This window comes from Geotrypetes seraphini, chromosome 13 (genome assembly GCF_902459505.1).
Source record: "Geotrypetes seraphini chromosome 13, aGeoSer1.1, whole genome shotgun sequence".
Lineage (NCBI taxonomy): Eukaryota > Metazoa > Chordata > Amphibia > Gymnophiona > Dermophiidae > Geotrypetes > Geotrypetes seraphini.
In genome coordinates this window covers 46,343,426-46,361,959 of record NC_047096.1, presented here as the reverse complement: position 1 = coordinate 46,361,959, position 18,534 = coordinate 46,343,426, and the positions used below count along the sequence as shown (strand labels likewise).

Sequence of the window (18,534 nt, the reverse complement as noted above, 5' to 3'; positions counted from 1 at the left end):
AGTGACATATTGAACTCTTTTTAACCCTGCTTCCTATTGAGACTTTGGGAGTGGATGGCGCAGAGGCATCCAGGGTGCGTGAGAGGAATATTATAATTTCTTGATTTATCTCTCTCTTTCTTTTTTTTTTTTTTTGTCTGTTCTATTGGTTTGTTTATTTTTTTGTGTTGATTTTTTTCATTTTCAAGTCTCAGTTCATTAGCGTGGGGGTGGGTTTTTCCTTCTTCGGCAGTGGGCTATCAGAGTCCAAGACTACTGTACTGTGGTTCCTGTTTTGATTATGGAGATGGGGTTGGGGATGTGTGGGTGGGAACTGGGGGATTGGGTGTTGGGCCTGAGGGCATAGTATGCTGGTTCTACTTTTTTGTATTTCTTCTGTTGACTGTTTTTTGTTGGTTGACTTATTTCTGAAAATAATAATTGATTGCACATAACTGGTTTTATGTGCTGCTGAATATCACTGGATAGACTGCACAAGCAATTTAACCAGTGGGAGCCCTCTCCTATTCACTTAAATCACTTTGAATATCAATCCCTATATTTTAAAATCTTTATTGCATATAATGAATCCTTAGAGCTATGAAAGCACTTATGATATCTGGGTTTTAAAAAGGTTTGGACAACTCCAAGAGGAAAAGTCCATAAACTTCTATTAAATTGGGCTTGGAGAGAGCCATTTTTAATCTAGAGGAGGGGAGAGGTAATGCATGGCGTGTATCTACTCTCTGGGATACAGCTGGGTGCTTTTGACCTGGATTATTCACTATTGGAAACTGGATACCGGGCTCGATGGACCTTTGGTCTGATACATATGGCAATATTATACACTATATTTCAATTTTAATAATTCTGCAAGAACAGAAGCGAAGAACCCCCAAGACCTATCATATCTGTTTCTTTTCTCTAGCATGCCCTAACCAATTCACCTGCAAGACTGGACGCTGCATATCCAAAGACCTGCAGTGCGACGGCTGGAATGACTGTGGAGACTTCAGTGATGAGATGTCATGCAGTGAGTTTGCTGGGTTTATTCCAAATAGAGTTTTTATGTTTTTAAGTAGGTTGGATAATCCTACCCTCAGCATGGGGATGTTCAAAAGCTTCACTAAGAGGGTCCTTTTACTAAGGCGTGCTAGCTATTTTAGCGCATATGCTAAACGCTACGTATCCATAAGATATAATGGATGCATTAGCACTTAGCGTGCGCTAAAACAGCTAACGTGCCTTAGTAAAAGGACCCCTAATTTTGGTAGCTGTTAGAGAATTATGATTGAAAAAAACCAGAGGCAGTTGCCACACAATGAATAAAGGCAAAATGGAGTGTGGTGGAAAATGTGATACGTAGGCTTGCTTTTTTGAAGTAGACTGTGAACGCTGTAAGGTTGTTTATAGCTATTCTGTATTCTTTTTTAGATTTTTAAATTTTTCAATTTGTATGTGGTATTTCTTGTCTTTTCTTTACTTTTTATTCATCATTTTTTTCTTAATAGGGCTGCATTTCAATTAAATTTTGTAATCACAATTAATAGATGTGATATTTTTTTCCCACTGCAGTTCCTTGTGACTCTGGGCAGTGGAGGGTTAAGAAATTTTGTTCAGGGTCACAAGGAGTTGCTGTGGGGGAGGGGCAACATATCTTTGATTGAAATGCAGTCCTATATGTAACTTGGGTTTTCATATTCTGCAAAATTTAACTGGATAGAAAGGAAGCATGCCTGGTTCATCCTTACTGACGGGTTTGGAGTAGTTATTCAGTGGCACTTAACCAAAAAGTCACTGAATATCTGCTCTGACCACCATGAAACTAGGTGGAGTAATCTGGGAGAGTCTACATACCACTCTGTTATGGCGAAGAAGGGCAGTATATCAAATACCTCAAAATAAATGAGTAGATCTGCCTTGAAGGGAAGGAGGTAAGCTCTACAAGGGTCTGTTTCTTCTGTGACTGTGTCTCTGACTGGTCCTTTTTCCCTAATGGGAGAGGATACCTAGCAATATTTTAAATAATTTAAGGCTCCTTTTACAAAACTGTGGCAGAGGTTTCTACCATAGGTCGATGAGATAAATGCTCTGACGCTAATAGGAATTCTGTTTGTGTCAGAGTATTTACCTCATCGGCCTGCGGTAGAACCCTCTGAAGCAGCTTTGTAAAAGCCAGCATTAATTTGAAGTTAGAGCAAGCAATTAAATCTCCCATTGTCTCCATCTGGGAAATAAAAACAGTGATAAAATTGATTGAAAAACCCCTCTCTATGGCCCCTTTTATAAAGGAATTGAATGGGCTGCGTCACACGTGCTTCGCGGGAATCGCTACCATGACGTTGTAAAAGGAGCTTTATATTTATTACTTCCTTAAAGATTGGAGTCCAAGCAGTGCTGATCCTTGTCCGAATCTTGCTCTGACTTTACCCCGACACATGAAAAGGGAAGGATTAACATGAACAGCTACAAAAATTAACTTTGGAGGGCAGATTTTAAAACAGATGATCTGGTCATAAAAAAAAGTGCACATTCCTTTTATTCTCTCATCAAATGTAAATGTATATGTTATAAGTTATTATGGTTTCTCCCCAGCATGCAGGGAAGACCAGTTCCAGTGTAAAAAAAGCAAGCTCTGTAAACCAAAGTTCTGGCTGTGTGATAACGTGCAGGACTGCGAGGATAACAGTGATGAGCTTGATTGCCGTGAGTTACTCTCGTCTTTTTCTTTCACCTAATTGGATGATTACTTTCCATGGGAATTGCTCTTTCCTCTCGACTCAGAAGTCGGTGTTTTACTTAATTGCTGTATCCCAGTGTCTCTCAAACATATTTTCTTTTTTTTAGCTCTGGCACACTAAACAGAGAAAATGTTTTTTTGTGGCACATTATAATTGAAATTGTAAAATTGCAAAACCAACAAAAAGTTAAGACCCACTTTAATCAAACTGCATTGGGGTTTTGTATCACTGGCCACAGCGATTTAAGCTCTGATACTAATAGGAATTCTATGTGCGTCGGAGCTTTTACCACAAGCAATAAAAAAAACCCTAATGTGGCTTGATAAAAGTGGGCCTAAATTTGAGAGTTATTTAAAGTTCTATGTGTACCTATGTGTAGATAATTGTGAAACTAGAATTTCTAATCAATGTGATAGATGTGCTTGTTTTTGAGTGCAAATTAACTCAAACTGTGGCTCAATAGTTGACCACAAACATCATGCACCATCTGCAGTTCTCTTTTCTTTTTTTTTTTAAATTTAATTTCTGTCAGAGTTGAAAATCCAAGTTCGCAAATGGTAGATCCAAACGGTAACAAAACCTTGATTGCTTTGTTGCTCAAGTTAGGATAACTACCGCATAAAAAATAAAAATGATTTGCCCGTAGTTTTCAAGGACCAATCACATCAAAGAATGATGCTTGTCTGGGCGGTTGTATCCTTACGAACGCAGACATTCGTAACATTGACAGATTCTTGTATGCATGATGTACATGTCATCTAGTCTAGTGTATACTTATGAAAATAATTTTTTAAAATAACATAAAATTCTGGAATCTCTTCAGGGCACAAAGTTTGAGACATTGCTGTATCCTGATAAGCACTGTGGTCTTGAGGTGTATGTAGGGGTGGGGATGGCACTGTCTGGAGAGAGGGGCAGAGGTAGGAAGATAGACACAGGGTGTTTCTATGACAGGGTACCTAAGAACAGTACTGGTTATGGTACATTATTAAAAGCCTTTTCTGTAAAGTTTCCAAGTTTATTAAAGTTTAATGTTCTGCACATTGTAACCTGTGCAATTTACAATCATCAATGACTTCCTGGAAGCGAAGGGGATAACAGGGTACAGATAGAGGTTTACCTTACAGGACATTAAGCGAACAGGGTATGGACGTTTTAGGTTAGGTAGGGAACACTTACAGGTCATGGACCTGGGGGGCCGCCGCGGGAGCGGACTGCCGGGCACGATGGACCCCCTGGTCTGACCTGGCAGAGGCAATACTTATGTTCTTATGTTATGTTATTATGTTACAGTCACTTAATGAAAAGAATACCATAGATAAGATTGGACAGGAAAGAACTAAAAGGTTATTCTGCTGGTTTCGGTTATTGCGGGTCAATTAATGCTGTGTGCCTTTAAGTCTAATGCAATGAAATTCCAAAAGCCTTCTCAAAGAAATAAGTTTTTTTTAAAGTTTCATTTTTAACCGCTAGCTCTAGTATTCTGTAAAGAAAAGTTCTTTCATTTAACACTGTTAGACTTCCCATGTACTGAACTGAATGCTCTTCTGTATTTAGTGTTCTTGAGCTGACTCTTTTTGTAATTATCTTTGATTTTAATTTTCCTATCAACGGTTCAAAGGGGGTCTTAAATGTAAGGCGTGATCACTTTACCCCAGCCCTAAAGTTGCTATAAATGTACGTAGCTAGGTGTGTTACTAGAACAGTAGTTCTCAAATCTGTCCTGGGGGACCACAACCAGTCAGGTCTTCAGGATGTCACTAATGAATATGCATATAATGGAGGTGACAGGATGCAAATCTGTCCCATGTATATTCATTAGGGACATCCAGTGGGAATGCTAGAGGGCAGACACTGGTGGAGAGAGAGGGGGCAGATGCTAGAGGATGGGTGAGTGGAAGAGAGGGGGCAGATAGTAGAAAAGGGGTGAGGGAGAGAGGGGTAGACCCTGATGGAAGTGGGGTGGGAGGAGAGAGAGGGGGGCAGATGCTGGTGGATGTGGAGTGGGTAGAGGAGAGAGGGGGCAGAAACTGATGGAGATGGTTTAGGATGAGGGGGACTGATTTTGTATAGAAGTGGGAAGTCAGATTCTAGATAGAACAGGGAAGAGAGAGAAGGCAGATGTTGGGGGTGGGGTACAGAGAGGAGAGAGATGATGGAACCAAGGAAATGAAAGAAGAGATGCTAGATAGAAGCTGAGGCGAAGAAAGGAGGCAGACATTGTATGGAAGAGGGTGAGATATAAAGAGTAGGGAAATATTGATAGAAGGGGGAAAGGATAGATGCTGGATGGAAAGGGAAGGGGGGGAATAAACTGTATAGGAGGAGGGAGTCAGAAGCTTGAATGAAATAGGGAAGAGATTGGCGGGCGATGATGGAAAGGGGAAGTGAAAGGGGAATAAGGGGCAGACTATATGGAAGGGGAAGAGACAGAAGAGGGAAATACTGATGGAAGGGGAGAGAGAGTATGGAAAGGGGGAGAAAGGGCAGTTGCTGGGGAGAGAAATGAGCAGATATTTGGGGGAGAGACAGAAAAGAGGGAGATAATGATGGAAAGAGAAAGAAAGGGCAGATATAGGGGTAAACACTGTATAGAAGGGAGAGAAAGTGGGTAGAGTTTAGTGAAAGACTGGGAATAAGGGGAAGTAAAATAGGAGAGCTATGGTGAGGGAAAGAGAGGTAGACTATAAAAAGAGAGGTAACTTGAAGACTAGTTAGTAAGAATAAGTTAAATCTAGACAAATAAATTGAAGAAAGCCAAAGGGAAAAATGAGCAGAGAAAAATCCTGGCAAGAGGCTTAAGACAGAGGAAAGCAGAAACCAGAGAATTAAATGACCAGAAAACAAAGGTAGAAAAATAATTTTATTTTTAATTCATTTTTGATAATCTATCAAAGACCAAAACCTCTTTTCTCAAGTCAGGACAGCTTATTGTCTTGACCTAGGGAAGGAGGTGTTGGCCTCTGAGAGCTAACCAAAAAATGTTTTAAATCCTTTCAATAAAATATCATCTTATTTCCCATTTTTTAATTTATATTTGTAATGTGAAGTGTGTATAATACCATCAGGTTAATGTAATGAAAACATTTTGCTCACATGAACTCGGTCCTTAGAGGGAGCATTACTGTACAGTGGCTTTCAATGATGGTACAGTGGGTTGTCGCATTCAGTATTGCTAACAGTCCATTTCTACTTCCATTATTGAACACAGAGTGCCAACACTAACACCAAATATATTATTTTACTTGGTTTAACCCCCCTTTTTCAAAACTGTAGCGCGATTTTTAGTGCCTGCCGCGGCGGTAACAGGTCCACGGAATTCTATGAGCATCGGAGTTGTTACCACCATGGCTGGTGCTAAAAATCGGGTGCAAGGTCAAAGGCGCGCGCCGAAGAAAATGACTGTTTTAAAGGGCTCCGACAGGGGGTGCGGGGGGGGGGGGAATCCCCCACTTTACTTTATACAGATCGTGCCGCGTTGGGGGGGGTTTGGGGGGTTGTAACCCCCCACATTTTACTGAAAACTTCACTTTTTCCCTAAAAAACAGGGAAACAGTTAATTTCCAGTATAATGAGGGCGGTTACAACCCCCCAAACCCCCCACAACGCCGCTGCGATCTGTATTAAGTAAAGTGTGGGGGGTTCCCCAACAAAACCCCCTGTCGGAGCCCCTAAAAGCACTCTTTTTCTTCGGCGCGCGCTTCCATCTTGCGCTCAGTTGTCGGCGCATGCCTTTGTCTTCGGTGGTTTTGTCTATGAACCAAAAATCATGCAACGGTTTTGTAAAAGGGGGTTAGCTGTTTTAAATTTATTTTTCCTTTAGATAACTTGATGTAAACCTCCTAATTGGTGTCATTTGCAGATTTACTTGTAGTAGAAATTCATTTCTTCTCCATTAAATAGAATACCAGCCAGACTGAGGTGTCTAGAAGGATTCAAAGCAGTTTATAAAACAATTAAATTGATTTTAAGTAATGGCCAAAAATCTAATTGGGTACTTTGAATTTCCCCTTCAATGGGCTCACATTCTAACTATAGTATCTATGAAAGAAATAATTACTTACATTTACTTACAGTATATCAAGCTAAGGAAGAGGGAAAAGATAATACTATAGGTGCATAAAAGGCACAACAGAAGGGAAAACTTTAACATCAATGAACCCCAAAGAAAATGCCCTAAAAATAAAAGCTGAAAATAAAAATAGCAAAATTAAAAAAGCCCAACAAAAATAAAGCAGAAAGAAAATACAAAATACGGGTCACGCAAATGACCATGTACATTGCTTTGCATTGGAAGGACAAAGTGCTTGTTCTATAGACTGGCTGTAACTAATTCTAAATGCACCTTAAAGGCACGGTAAGTTTTAAGTATCTTAAAAATGTATAGGTTAAAACTAATTATGTGTTACCTTAACAAGAGTGTCCGTTCAATAGGGTCCAATGAAGATCCATGCTTGCTCTCCTTGAACGGCAACAGCATTAAGAGCCTGAAGCATGTTCAAAATAAGCAATGTATTTCTTTGTGCCATCTTCATTTGGGAGCAGAGCAGGAGTTCAGTGAATTATTCTTGTTTCCTTTTCAGAATGCCCATCAGAGACACTCAAGTGTGGTAATGGGAAATGCATTCCTGAAGCCCAGAAATGTGACACTGTTGACAACTGTGGAGATGGTACTGATGAATCTGACTGTGGAGCAGGTAAGAAAAAGGGAGGGGTCGTTGATAGGATTGCTGTTTGTTTGTTTTTTATTTGTGTTTTATTCTGTTGTTCGTAACTTGAGGTGGATTTCAGAGAGATGGTACATTATTTATTTACACTTGTATATATGCCGTGATTCCCTGGAAATAAGCCCTAGCATGACTTTTGGGGCAGGTCTTAATATAAGCCCTACCCCAAAAATAAGCCCTAGTCAGGATTCACCGGCAGCGCTGCTCTCCAATGCCACGCAGCCATCCTTCTCTCCCATCCGAACCGCCGACCGCGCCCGACTGTTGATTTGGAGATACCGGTATGTAGGGCTTGCTTGGGGTTGGCGGTTTGGATGGGAGGGAAGGATGGCCGTGTGGCAGTGGAGGGTGGCAGCATTGTGCTGCACAAGGGTTGGGAGGGAGGGAAGGATAGAATCTGGGCAAGGGTTCTGCACAAGGGATGGAGGGATAGAAAGATGCTTCAGAGGGAAGGCACAAGGGGATGGGTGAGAGGGAAAGAAAGATGCTGTACATGTGGGGGAGAGAAAGGAAAGAAGAACTGGGGTAAAGGAGAGGAAGGGAGAGATGATCATGTACATACCCTGAAAATAAGACCTAGTGTGGTTTTTGGGCCCAAAAACTGTCTTATTTTTGGGGAAACACAGTATGCATGGCTTGTCAGTCCTGGAGCCTGATAATGCTGGTAACAGTAGGGTGAGATAATATGGGGGTAAATTTTTTGCTCTTTGTGGGGTAAGTAAATGATGAAAAGAGAGGAAGTAGATCTCTGCAGTTACATGAATAATGCTGACAGGATTATCTTGGATGAAGGATCTGTTCAGGATCAGCAATTGGTGGTTTAAAAAAAATTCTTTATTGATATTCAATTAATATCATGAACAGCACTACATTCAATCAAAGAATAATACAAAATTTATTTCCCTCCCCCCTCCCAACCTACCTGGATGTGTGTGCAAATCAAATAGGAAATAAAGGCATTATACAATTAACTGTGGCAATTGGTGATTTTAAAATTTTTCCTTTAGAGGTGGGGAGCAGAGTTGCCTAGTGACTGACCCAATCCTCCTCCTATCCCACCACAGACCTGCATGGACTTGTAGCTTTAATTTCTATAAGAAACTTTGGGGTTAAAGTCCAAATGTGCACTGGAATAAAATCTTTAATTGAACTGGCAGAAATGTAATTGGTTAACAACTGTAGTGGGTGGAAAAGTATATTAAAGGTCAAATGTCTGGAGAAGGACCCCTTCCAGCCTCTGGCTTCCTGACACATGAAAAATATACAAAGCCCTGACAATGGGCCACTGCTGACCAATCAGTGGCAGCACAGGCAGGTCTCTTCCGTTAAATAATGCACATAGAAAGCAATTCAGTTGTGTGGCAGCATTCGTAGAAACACAGACAATAGGCTTTGTGAGAAGATTTATACTGTAATGGAGAATGACAAGACAAGAGGTAAAATGTAGAGAATAAACTGACCCATTGCTTAAGGTTATACACAGTGTTGTACAGGGATTCTGATTGGTTCTCCTAGTTCCAAAGCTCTGTACTCCATCCTGGAAGCTGTATTTACTTTGTTTTCCCATTTGCCCCAGTGGTCCCCGTGAGCTGTAAGGATTATACCTACAAATGCAAGAACAATCAGTGCATCAACAAGAAGAACCCAGAGTGCGATGGAGAGAAGGATTGTACTGATGGCTCAGATGAAGAAAAGTGCAGTAAGTGGTTCTGGATGAGTTTGTTGATGGTGACGATTACTATGGTTGTGCTCGAAAAGGATTTTAAATTCTGCTCTCTGTGCATTGGGGAGTCTGGATGTCTAATTTCCCTGGAAATAATGAATGGAAGGTGTGAGATTTCAGATATGAAAATCAAAATCCTGTATATTAGTTGCATGGTGGTAGTTGTCTATTATATAATTATCTTAACATCCAGAGAGAAGCATAAGCAAATTCCAGTTCAAACAACTGGGAGATCATAACATGAACCAGAAAGGAAGGCCAGTCACATTGTTTCTTTGTTGCTCCTTCATCTTGAGACCATCATGAGTTTCTATGAAATCAGGAGAAACCTTATGGACTTGGCAAGCCAAATTTAAAGAGAGGCACAGTGTCAAAAGTACCCAATCTTGGCTTCACCTAATACTGTGATTCAGTAAAGTATGTGAGGGTGGTATTTCCAGAAAGCATTGGTGGGATGCAGTGGTGTATCTGGGACTCAGTGGGCCCTGGGTGGGAAGACCAAGATGGGCCTCTCTCACTACCATGCACCCAGCTGCTTACCCACCCGCTGAGTCCTCCAAATGCTATAGCGGTAGAGACAGCCCTCTCTGGCCAACAGGATCTTTCCTCTGCTGCTTCCACCATTCTGATGCAACTTCCTATGGACAAACGCTGCAGAACAAAGGTGTTTGAAGGACTCAGTGAGCAGGTAAGCAGCTGGGCATTGACGATGGGGGTGGGGGTGGAGCCGGACCCAGGCAGGCAGAAGGAAGGATTGCTGCAGGTGCCCCTACCATTGGGCGGCCCTGGGCATTTATGCTGGGCTCAATCAGTGGTAATCCCTGGTGGAATGAAAGAACTTGGTAGTATTGAAGTATGTTCCACGTACAAAGTAGTAAGAAAATTGTTTATCTGTCTTAGCTTTGTTGTTTGGTTTCTGCTACTATCACCCTTACCCTATTTGTTAACTTGATTTTTAATCTAAAGGATGCTTTCCTGTTAGCATTCTTTTAATTGGTGTGATTTAGCCAAGTGGGCTTATGAAAAAACACATATTGAACACCAAGATCTGTGCTAGTGGGAGTCGGAACTCGTACATACTCCAGCTCATATGTGTATGTTTGGACAGTTAGAACCTGTTACTCACTCCACGTGCATCAGCCAAAAGAAATGATCAGCTTTGTCCTCTTTCTTTCACCCTTGCCACTTCTTTCCACTCCTTCCCCAATTTTATTTTCCCCTAACAGGCTGTGGGATCCAACTTATCACTCCGAAGGGTCGAATCGTAGGCGGAGTTGATGCATATGTTGGAGAGTGGCCATGGCAGGTTAGCCTGCATACCTCGGTGGATGGAAAACACGTCTGTGGTGCCTCCTTGGTCTCAAACAAGTGGTTGGTGTCAGCGGCACATTGTTTTCAAGACCTCGATGGACAGAGGTGAGCATTGGGATGCATGGTAATAGAAAAAAAGGTGAGGGTGGGGAGTTTTATAGCCTGTCCTGCTAGAGAAGCTCAGAACAGGTTACAGCAGGGGTCTCAAATTCCCTTCTTGAGGGCCGCAATCCAGTCGGGTTTTTAGGATTTCCCCAATGAATATTCATGAGATCTATGTGCATGCACTGCTTTCAATGCATATTCATTGGGGAAATCCTGAAAACCCAACTGGATTGCGGCCCTCAAGGAGGGACTTTGAGATCCCTGGGTTACAGCATTACATACATAATACAGATTGGTGTATTGAATTACATACAGTTACAACAGTGTGTTTCAAACTTTTTTTAAGCTCTGGCACTCTAAATGGAGCAAATGTTTTTCAAGGCATGTTATAATTGAAATTATAAAATTGCAAAACCAATAAAAAAAATTAAATTTGAGAGTTATTTATGTAAAGTTCTTTAAGGTATGTATGGGTAATTGTAACAATGGTAAAACGAAAGTAGATAGAATTGCTAATCAATGTGGTGGATGTGCTTGTTTTTTGAATGCAAATTAACTCAAAACGCGGCTCAATAGGCAACAAGCATACACACATTTTATCATCCACCATTCTTCAGTCATTATATTTTTTTTTTTAATTTAATTTGTCACAGCTGAAAACCCAAGTTCACAAAGATAAGAAGATCCCAACAGTAACAAAGCCTTGATTGCTTTGTTGCTGAAGTTAGGATCGCTACTTCACAAAAATAAAATTACTTGCCATTTGGTCCTTGAAAACTATCATGCCAAAGGATGATGCTTGTCTGGGCAATTGTATCCTTATGCACAAAGACATTCATAACCTTGATAGACTCTTGCATATGTGTGATGTACATGCCATCTTTTCTCATGTATGCTTATGAAGGGAATTTTTTTAAATTAAAGTAAAATTCTGGAATCTCTTCGGCACACAATTTGAGAGACACTGAGTTACAAGATTACATACATAGTGCAGGATGAGTTACTTAGTTATATATTGGTACATTCAGTTCTGAGGGAACGAGGCTAAGTGTTGCATTAGATATATTTCAGATTATGTTTAGACATTACATTTCAGATTATGTTGCATTTTGGATTATTTTGTTTCGGATTACAATTTATTCTGGGGTGTGTAGAAGGAGAACACAGATCAGAATTTAAAAGAGTAGAAGAAGATTTGTGGCTGGAGGTAAAGTTTTGTAAAGGCTAGTTTGTTCCAGTTTACATATGTTGTGAATTTATACAAGTGAGTTAATACAGTTTAGCGATTTACAGTTGATTCCAGGAGTTATTAACTGCTATGGGGATGGCAAAGTCATGGACCTTGGTCTGGAGATGTCAAGTAAACAAGTATGTTTTCACAGTAGTTCTTTAGATTCACTAGAAAATGGAGGTACAGATGCCTAGTCTTTACTTATTGCCTTTCCCAAGGAGCCCATTGTCTGTCTTTCTGGGTCTCTGCATCCTTATGGAAGACATTTCCATGATTGGGGTTGATAGTTCTCGTCTTTATTTTTAGACTCCTATAAAGGAGGATGCCATTTATGAAGGAAAGCAGAGTGTTATCCCCAGAGTCCTGATGCTCTAGGGATGCTGGTAGAACTGTTCTATTTTGCCACCCAAGGGATGTGATCACAGTACTGAACAATAATCTCTCAATACGATTAATTTTCAGGGCCTATAAAAACTGTTAGCAGGAAGATATTTGCCAATTTCAGTAGCAAGAATGTTGTACGAAGCTCTTCGTATCTTGGGGAACGTCATGTAGATATTTATGGTGCGTTGTTCAACTCTGAAAAGAGGTGGATGATGTATTATATTATTTATGGACTTGCGGCGGAAACATGGCGCTGTAGACAGCTCGCTGCTGCAGCTCCGAAGCACCTGATCGCGGCTCGGCATTTATCCTGCTCGTTAAACCTCGGTTTCGGTCCTCCCCAGATATCGCTGTGCTGCCTGGTGGTGGGAGTGATTTTGGCGCTTCAACACCCGCCGCAATGGCCTCCAAGCCGGTCTGTAAGGAACGGGAGCGGAGCAAGCTACCAGAGCCTAAGATGGCGGACAACGTTGCTCCCCCATACCCTGGATCAACGTTTTGCCTCCCTTACATCGGAGGTCAAGGAGACACAGCAGAGGGTGAGTGCTGCCGAGGATCAGGTTCAGCGGCTTGCCCAGGAGCAGTCAGCCCACACTGCCTCTTTAACTGCGCTTTGAGCCAAGGTGGACGACCTGGAGAACAGGTCCCGCCGTAATAATCTTCGCTTTGTGGGTCTGCCCGAATCGGTGCGAGATGTGGAGCTGGGGGCGCTGTTGGAACGCTGGCTGCCTGAATCTTTATCTCTACCATCCTCCTCGGGGCCTTTGCGGGTGGAGCGGGCGCATCGCTTGGGGCAACGGAGAGAGAATGCTGACCGGCCCCGAGTGGTCATTTGCCGTATCCTGAATTATTACCATAAGCTGGAGGTCCTGCATGCGTTGCGGCAAGGCAAGAAGCTCTTGTATGACAACCGGCCCATTCTTTGCTTTCAGGACTACTCTGCAGAGGTCTCTCAGGCAAGGCGCCGGTTTTCACCTTTGTGCACCCGTCTCATCCAGCACCACATTGCCTTTTCTTTGCAATATCCGGCTCGCTTGCGGTTGACCCATCTGGGTAGAGCTCATCACTTTGACACCTTGGAGGCAGTGCAACGGTTTGTGACGGAGATGATGCCTGAAGATCCGGCGCAGGGAGCTGTCATGGACTGAGACGACCCAATTTCTGAGGACTGGACTGTAGTTCGCTTTTGGATTGGTGGTTTTTCTCCACTCCATCCTAGCTGGGACTCTGGGTCACCCTGAGGGTGTGCCTGGCTGGTGTGTGTGTGGATGGGGTGGGGGATTGGCATGCTTGTCCTGTGGGTGTATGATATAGGGGCCTTTTGGTTTGTGTTTTTAATTTTTTTTTCTCTTTTCCTTGGGGTTTTCCCTGTGTTTGTTTGGCCCATTCCTGGCCCATCCTGTTCTGTATTCCTTGGGGACTTAGCTGGGTGAGTGTGGTTGAGTGTAGGTGATATGGCTGTGGGGATCGGGGAGGGGATGGGTGGTTTGAGTGCTCTGGGGGGGGGGTTGGTTGCTGGGTTTTGTTCTTTGGTATTTTGTGAGTTTTGGGGACTGAGGACCAGGGGTTATTGGTCAGTGATCCCGTGGGAGGGTGTTCATGGTTTCCTGGAAGTGATGCCCTTTTTGGGGTGTCTTGGGTGTGGGTTGGGTGAGGAGGGTTGGTTGTGGAGGGGGGATAGAGGGGTGGGGAGGGGAGTGGTTGGGGGGAGGGGGGAGGTCTTGAAGGGTCTCAGGGATTCTGCGGTTGGGTTCATTGTGGAATTTTGTGGGGGTGGGGTTGGGGGGTTGTGTGGTCTGGGATTGAATTGGTGGCAGGGGTATGGCTGGCTTCTTGGGGCAGGAGGATACTTGACACTGGAGGAGTGGTAGCTGGGACGCTTCTCTGGTACTTTACTGGTTCCTTCTTTTTGTTCTACTTTTCTACTGAGTGGACTACTCTGGAATACACTTTAACTTCTTGGAATGTTGGGGGGATCCACTCCCCTATTAAGCGCTCAAAAATTTTGCAGTGTTTGAATCGTTCTAAAACCTCCATTGCCTTTTTACAGGAGACCCGTTTTATCCTCAGCGGAACATGCTAAGCTCTATACCTGGTGGGTGGGTTCCTATTTGGAGGCGCCCGCCGTTAGGGGAAAGGGAGGTGTTATTATTTTGATCCGTAAGGGTCTCCGCCTACAAACCCAGAGAGTGCTCCGCGACCCTAGTGGGCATTATATCGTTGCCTTAGTGTTGCTCGATAATCGGCCCCTTTTGCTCTGCAATGTCTGTGCTCCTAACAATCCTTCAGCCAGGTTTTTTGGGGGCTTCGCAATCAACTCTTGCAGTTTGGTGATGTTCCGATGCTTGTGGGCGGGGACTTCAATGAGGTACCGGATCCTAAGTTGGATCGCTCTGCTACTTCTGGCAGAGAGACCTCCAAACTTTATACGGGTGCCCAGCTCCTGGAATCTACTTTGGGGTTGCTTGATGTGTGGCGGGTGCTACACCCTTTGGAGAGGGATTACTCCCACCTATCTAGGGCGCATGGGACGCTTTCCCGAATCGATTTTATCCTCATTTCCCGCGAACTGCTTCCCCGGGTGTTGGGGGTAGATATGGGCCTCATTGAAATTTCTGACCATGCTTGGGTGGGATTTTGGTGCACCTGGGGCGATTCCCCACTTTCTAGAGGGACCTGGCGATTTCCGTGTTCTCTGTATAGGGATACTCGTTTTTAAGAGTTTTTGGTGCAGCGATGGCATGATTTTCAACACAATAATCAGCAGCATCGCAATGATCCCATTCTCTATTGGGAGACGGCTAAGGCTGTATTACGGGGGGATGTCATTGCTTATGTGGCCCAGGAGTCGAAGCTTAAGTATAGGACGGTTCTGGCTTTGGAACGGAAGGCGACTGTGTTGAGACGTCAATATAGCAGGGCACCCTCATTCCTGCTTTGCACGCAGCTTCTGGAGGTCCAGCAGGAACTGAACGAATTATTGCATCTCCGGGCTATGCGGATGCGGGCATACTTTAAGTTTCATTTATTTCGATTTGCGAATAAGAGCAGCCGATTGCTGGCCCGCATGGCGCATCCGCGGGGCGGACCTGAGAGCGTCTCCGCTCTTCGGGACTCTTCTGGGGTGCTGCATCATCGGCCGGAGGAGATCTGTGAGCTGTTGCGGGCGTTTTTTGCTGAGGTGTATACGGATCCAGGTCATGAGATTTTGGATGGGCAACTCTATCTTGACAGCCTCGATTTGCCCTGTTTATCTCAGCGGGATGCTGCCGCTTTGGATCTTCCCTTTACTGCAGAGGAGGTAGAGTGGGCAATAGGGGTCAGTCCGTTAGGAAAGGCGCCGGGCCCGGATGGGTATCGGAGTGAGTTCTATAAATTGTTGATGACGGAGATAGCGCCGGTGTTGGCTGAAGTTTATAATCTGAGTGTTGCTAAGGGCTTTCTTCCTCGTTATGTGAATTTAGCGTCTATTATCCCAGGACAAGCAGGCAGGTATTCTCACTAGTGGGTGATGTCATCCGACAGAGCCCCGATACGGACATCTTGCAAGCATGTCTTGCTTGAAGAAACTCAGAAGTTTCGAGATGCCCGCACCGCGCATGCGCCAGTGCCTTCCCACCCGATGTACCGGGCGTGTCTCCTCAGTTCTTTTCTTTCCGCGGAGCTGAGAAGTTTCACTTCATTCTGTGCTGACTGAATTTCAGTAATTTGCCTTCTTTGTACCGCGTTATTTGATTTATTTGATTTATTTACAATTTTACTTTATATTTCTTTAAAAAAAAAAAAAAAAGTTAAAATTTTTTCTTCTGGCGGTTCGGCCGGGCCGGCCTCGTGGCTTAGGCCTAGCGCCTTCGACCTTGCGGCGACGATTTTCCGGCCTATGTCCCGGCCAATCACCGGTTTTAAAAAGTGCAGCAAGTGCCAGCGTGCGATTTCGTTGATGGACCCGCATCGACGCTGTCTTCAGTGTCTTGGTCCAGAACACGTTCCGAAATCGTGCCGGCCTTGTTCCACACTCACTGCGCGCTCGTTCAAACGGCGCTGCTTGCTTTGGGAGTCGATGTTTAAGATGGAGACTGCCAAGGAGCCGTCTGCTTCAACTTCTGCTGATGTTTCACCGGTCCGTTCGAAACCTGCATCGACAACTCCTGCATCTGGCATTGTGAAGCCGGCATCGTTCACTCCGACTTCTGCCTCCAGTTCGACACCGGTGCCTGCCCCCGTCTCCTCGGCTCAGGTACCGCCTTCCACTGTCCCTCCGGTGGTCATCAAAGTGCCTAAAGCTAGCAAGCAGAAGCACTTGGCCACAAAGGAGCGCGAAGACCGTGCTGGAGGACCCCCTTTCGGTGCGGATCCCTCCATATCGGCTTCGCTGCGATCCCTGCTGGAAGTTTCAAGTTTCAAGTTTATTCAGATTTGATTAATCGCTTTATCTTAATTCAAAGCGATGATCTTAATTCAAAGCTCAGTTTGTCGAGCTTATGCAGTCCATGGGACCCCGGCTTATCGCCTCCATTCAGGGTGACATCCCTGTCCCGGTCCCGGGGGGCGGACCGCCCCCTCCCCCTCCTCCTCGTCGTTCGATCTCTCTGCTCGACGAGGAGGATCGACGGAGGGCGGCGGGAGCCTCCAGGCGTGCTTCAATTAGTGATATGCCGCCTTTGGAGCCCATCACGCCTCCTCGACATCAGAGTACTTTGTCAGCCCCTGATAATCGGAGTCCTGGGCATACCGCATCGCAGGAAGAGTTCTTCCGCACTCCATACCAGACCTGGGTGGCACTGCGTGAGTCCGCATCCTTGCCACCTCTGCGATCCACGGCATCTAGTCCCATTCATTCCTTGGAGGCTTCGGGGGATCGTGCGATGCACAGATGATCTCGTTCCCCATCCCGTCACCGGGAGGGGCATCGATCTCGACACTCATCTCGACACTCCTCACGTCATTCGGAGGTGTCCCCGCAAAAGAAGATCCAGCGTATGGGATACTCCTCGTCGGATTTATCCCCGCCTGAGGGACCGGAGTATGAGGAACCATCTACCTCCTATTCGCCGTGCCGCTCCCAGCTATCTCTGGACCCGGAGGCTTCCACTTCTTCTAGTCCGTCTCGCCGGCCGGCGCTGGCGGACCAACTGTCCTTTTCTTCCTTCCTCCGACAAATGGCGGATGACTTGGATGTAACTTTGGACACTGGTTCTCGATATTCTAAGGAGTATCTGGACACCATGCATTTGCCTCACCCTCCGGCGGAGACGCTTTGGCTACCTCTGCATAAACTGCTTGACCAGACTTTCATGCGTTGTTTTGAAACACCATATTCCATCCCTGCAGTTCCCAGTAAGTTGGATGCTCGATACCGCATCGTCCACCACAAAGGGTTTGAGGGGGCACAACTATCTCATCAGTCCCTTCTGGTCGAGTCCTCCCTCAAACGATCTCATCCCTCCCAGGTTTACGCCTCAGTACCACCGGGCCGTGAAGGGAGGACGATGGATAAATTTGGTAGACGTATCTACCAGAACTCGATGATGGCGACTCGAGTGCTCAATTACAATTTCTTCTTCTCTTCATATTTGGACTTCTTCTTGCCGGTGCTCCGCAAGTTTATCCCTTTCATCGATGCTCAGGCTCGATTCGAGTTTGAAGAGGTGGTGGCGACCAGTGTTCCCGCTAAGGTGCGCTGGCCTGCGCTCGCGCACAAAATATTACATCGCAGCGCAAAGTTTCTCTTCACAGCGCACACACGCGTCGCAAAGGTAAGGGGAGGTAAGGTAAGGGGACGCATTGGGGGGATTGCACTTCCCCACAATTGCCATGCTTCGGTTCCTCTTCTTCCTTCCTTCCTCCCCCCCCCCCCCCCCCCGCGGGACCCTGCGGCACCATCAACTCTTACTCCCTCTAATGTCGGCCCTGCAGCTCCAGACTTCCTCGCACCTTCTCCCCTCCCCCTTTGGATCGCTATTATTTTAAATGTTATAGCCGCGGAGCTGTATCCATCAGTGGAGATGTCTAACCTCGGCCTGCCCCGGAACTCTTACTGCAACAGTGACTTCCTGTTCCTGCCTAGACGGGCGGCTGCTGCAGTAAGAGTTCCGGGGCAGGCCGAGGTTAGACATCTCCACTGATGGATACAGCTCCGCGGCTATAACATTTAAAATAATAGCGATCCAAAGGGGGAGGGGAGAAGGTGCGAGGAAGTCTGGAGCTGCAGGGCCGACATTAGAGGGAGTAAGAGTTGATGGTGCCGCAGGGTCCCGCGGGGGGGGGGGGGAGGAAGGAAGGAAGAAGAGGAACCGAAGCATGGCAATTGTGGGGAAGTGCAGAGCTGCAGGG

The 18,534-nt window shown here is 45.0% G+C and overlaps 1 protein-coding gene across 2 annotated transcripts in view; it reads left to right on the top strand.

Annotated features, from left to right (window-relative positions):
• Nucleotides 1–18,534, top strand: part of ST14 (suppression of tumorigenicity 14) — a 176,011-nt gene that overhangs the window by 98,683 nt on the left and 58,794 nt on the right. For both annotated transcript variants that reach the window (XM_033919388.1, XM_033919387.1), the window contains exons 12-16: nucleotides 908–1,012; nucleotides 2,575–2,685; nucleotides 7,304–7,417; nucleotides 9,024–9,146; nucleotides 10,397–10,586. In XM_033919388.1, coding sequence (XP_033775279.1) covers nucleotides 908–1,012; nucleotides 2,575–2,685; nucleotides 7,304–7,417; nucleotides 9,024–9,146; nucleotides 10,397–10,586 — 643 coding nt within the window. The remainder of the gene's footprint in view (nucleotides 1–907; nucleotides 1,013–2,574; nucleotides 2,686–7,303; nucleotides 7,418–9,023; nucleotides 9,147–10,396; nucleotides 10,587–18,534) is intronic.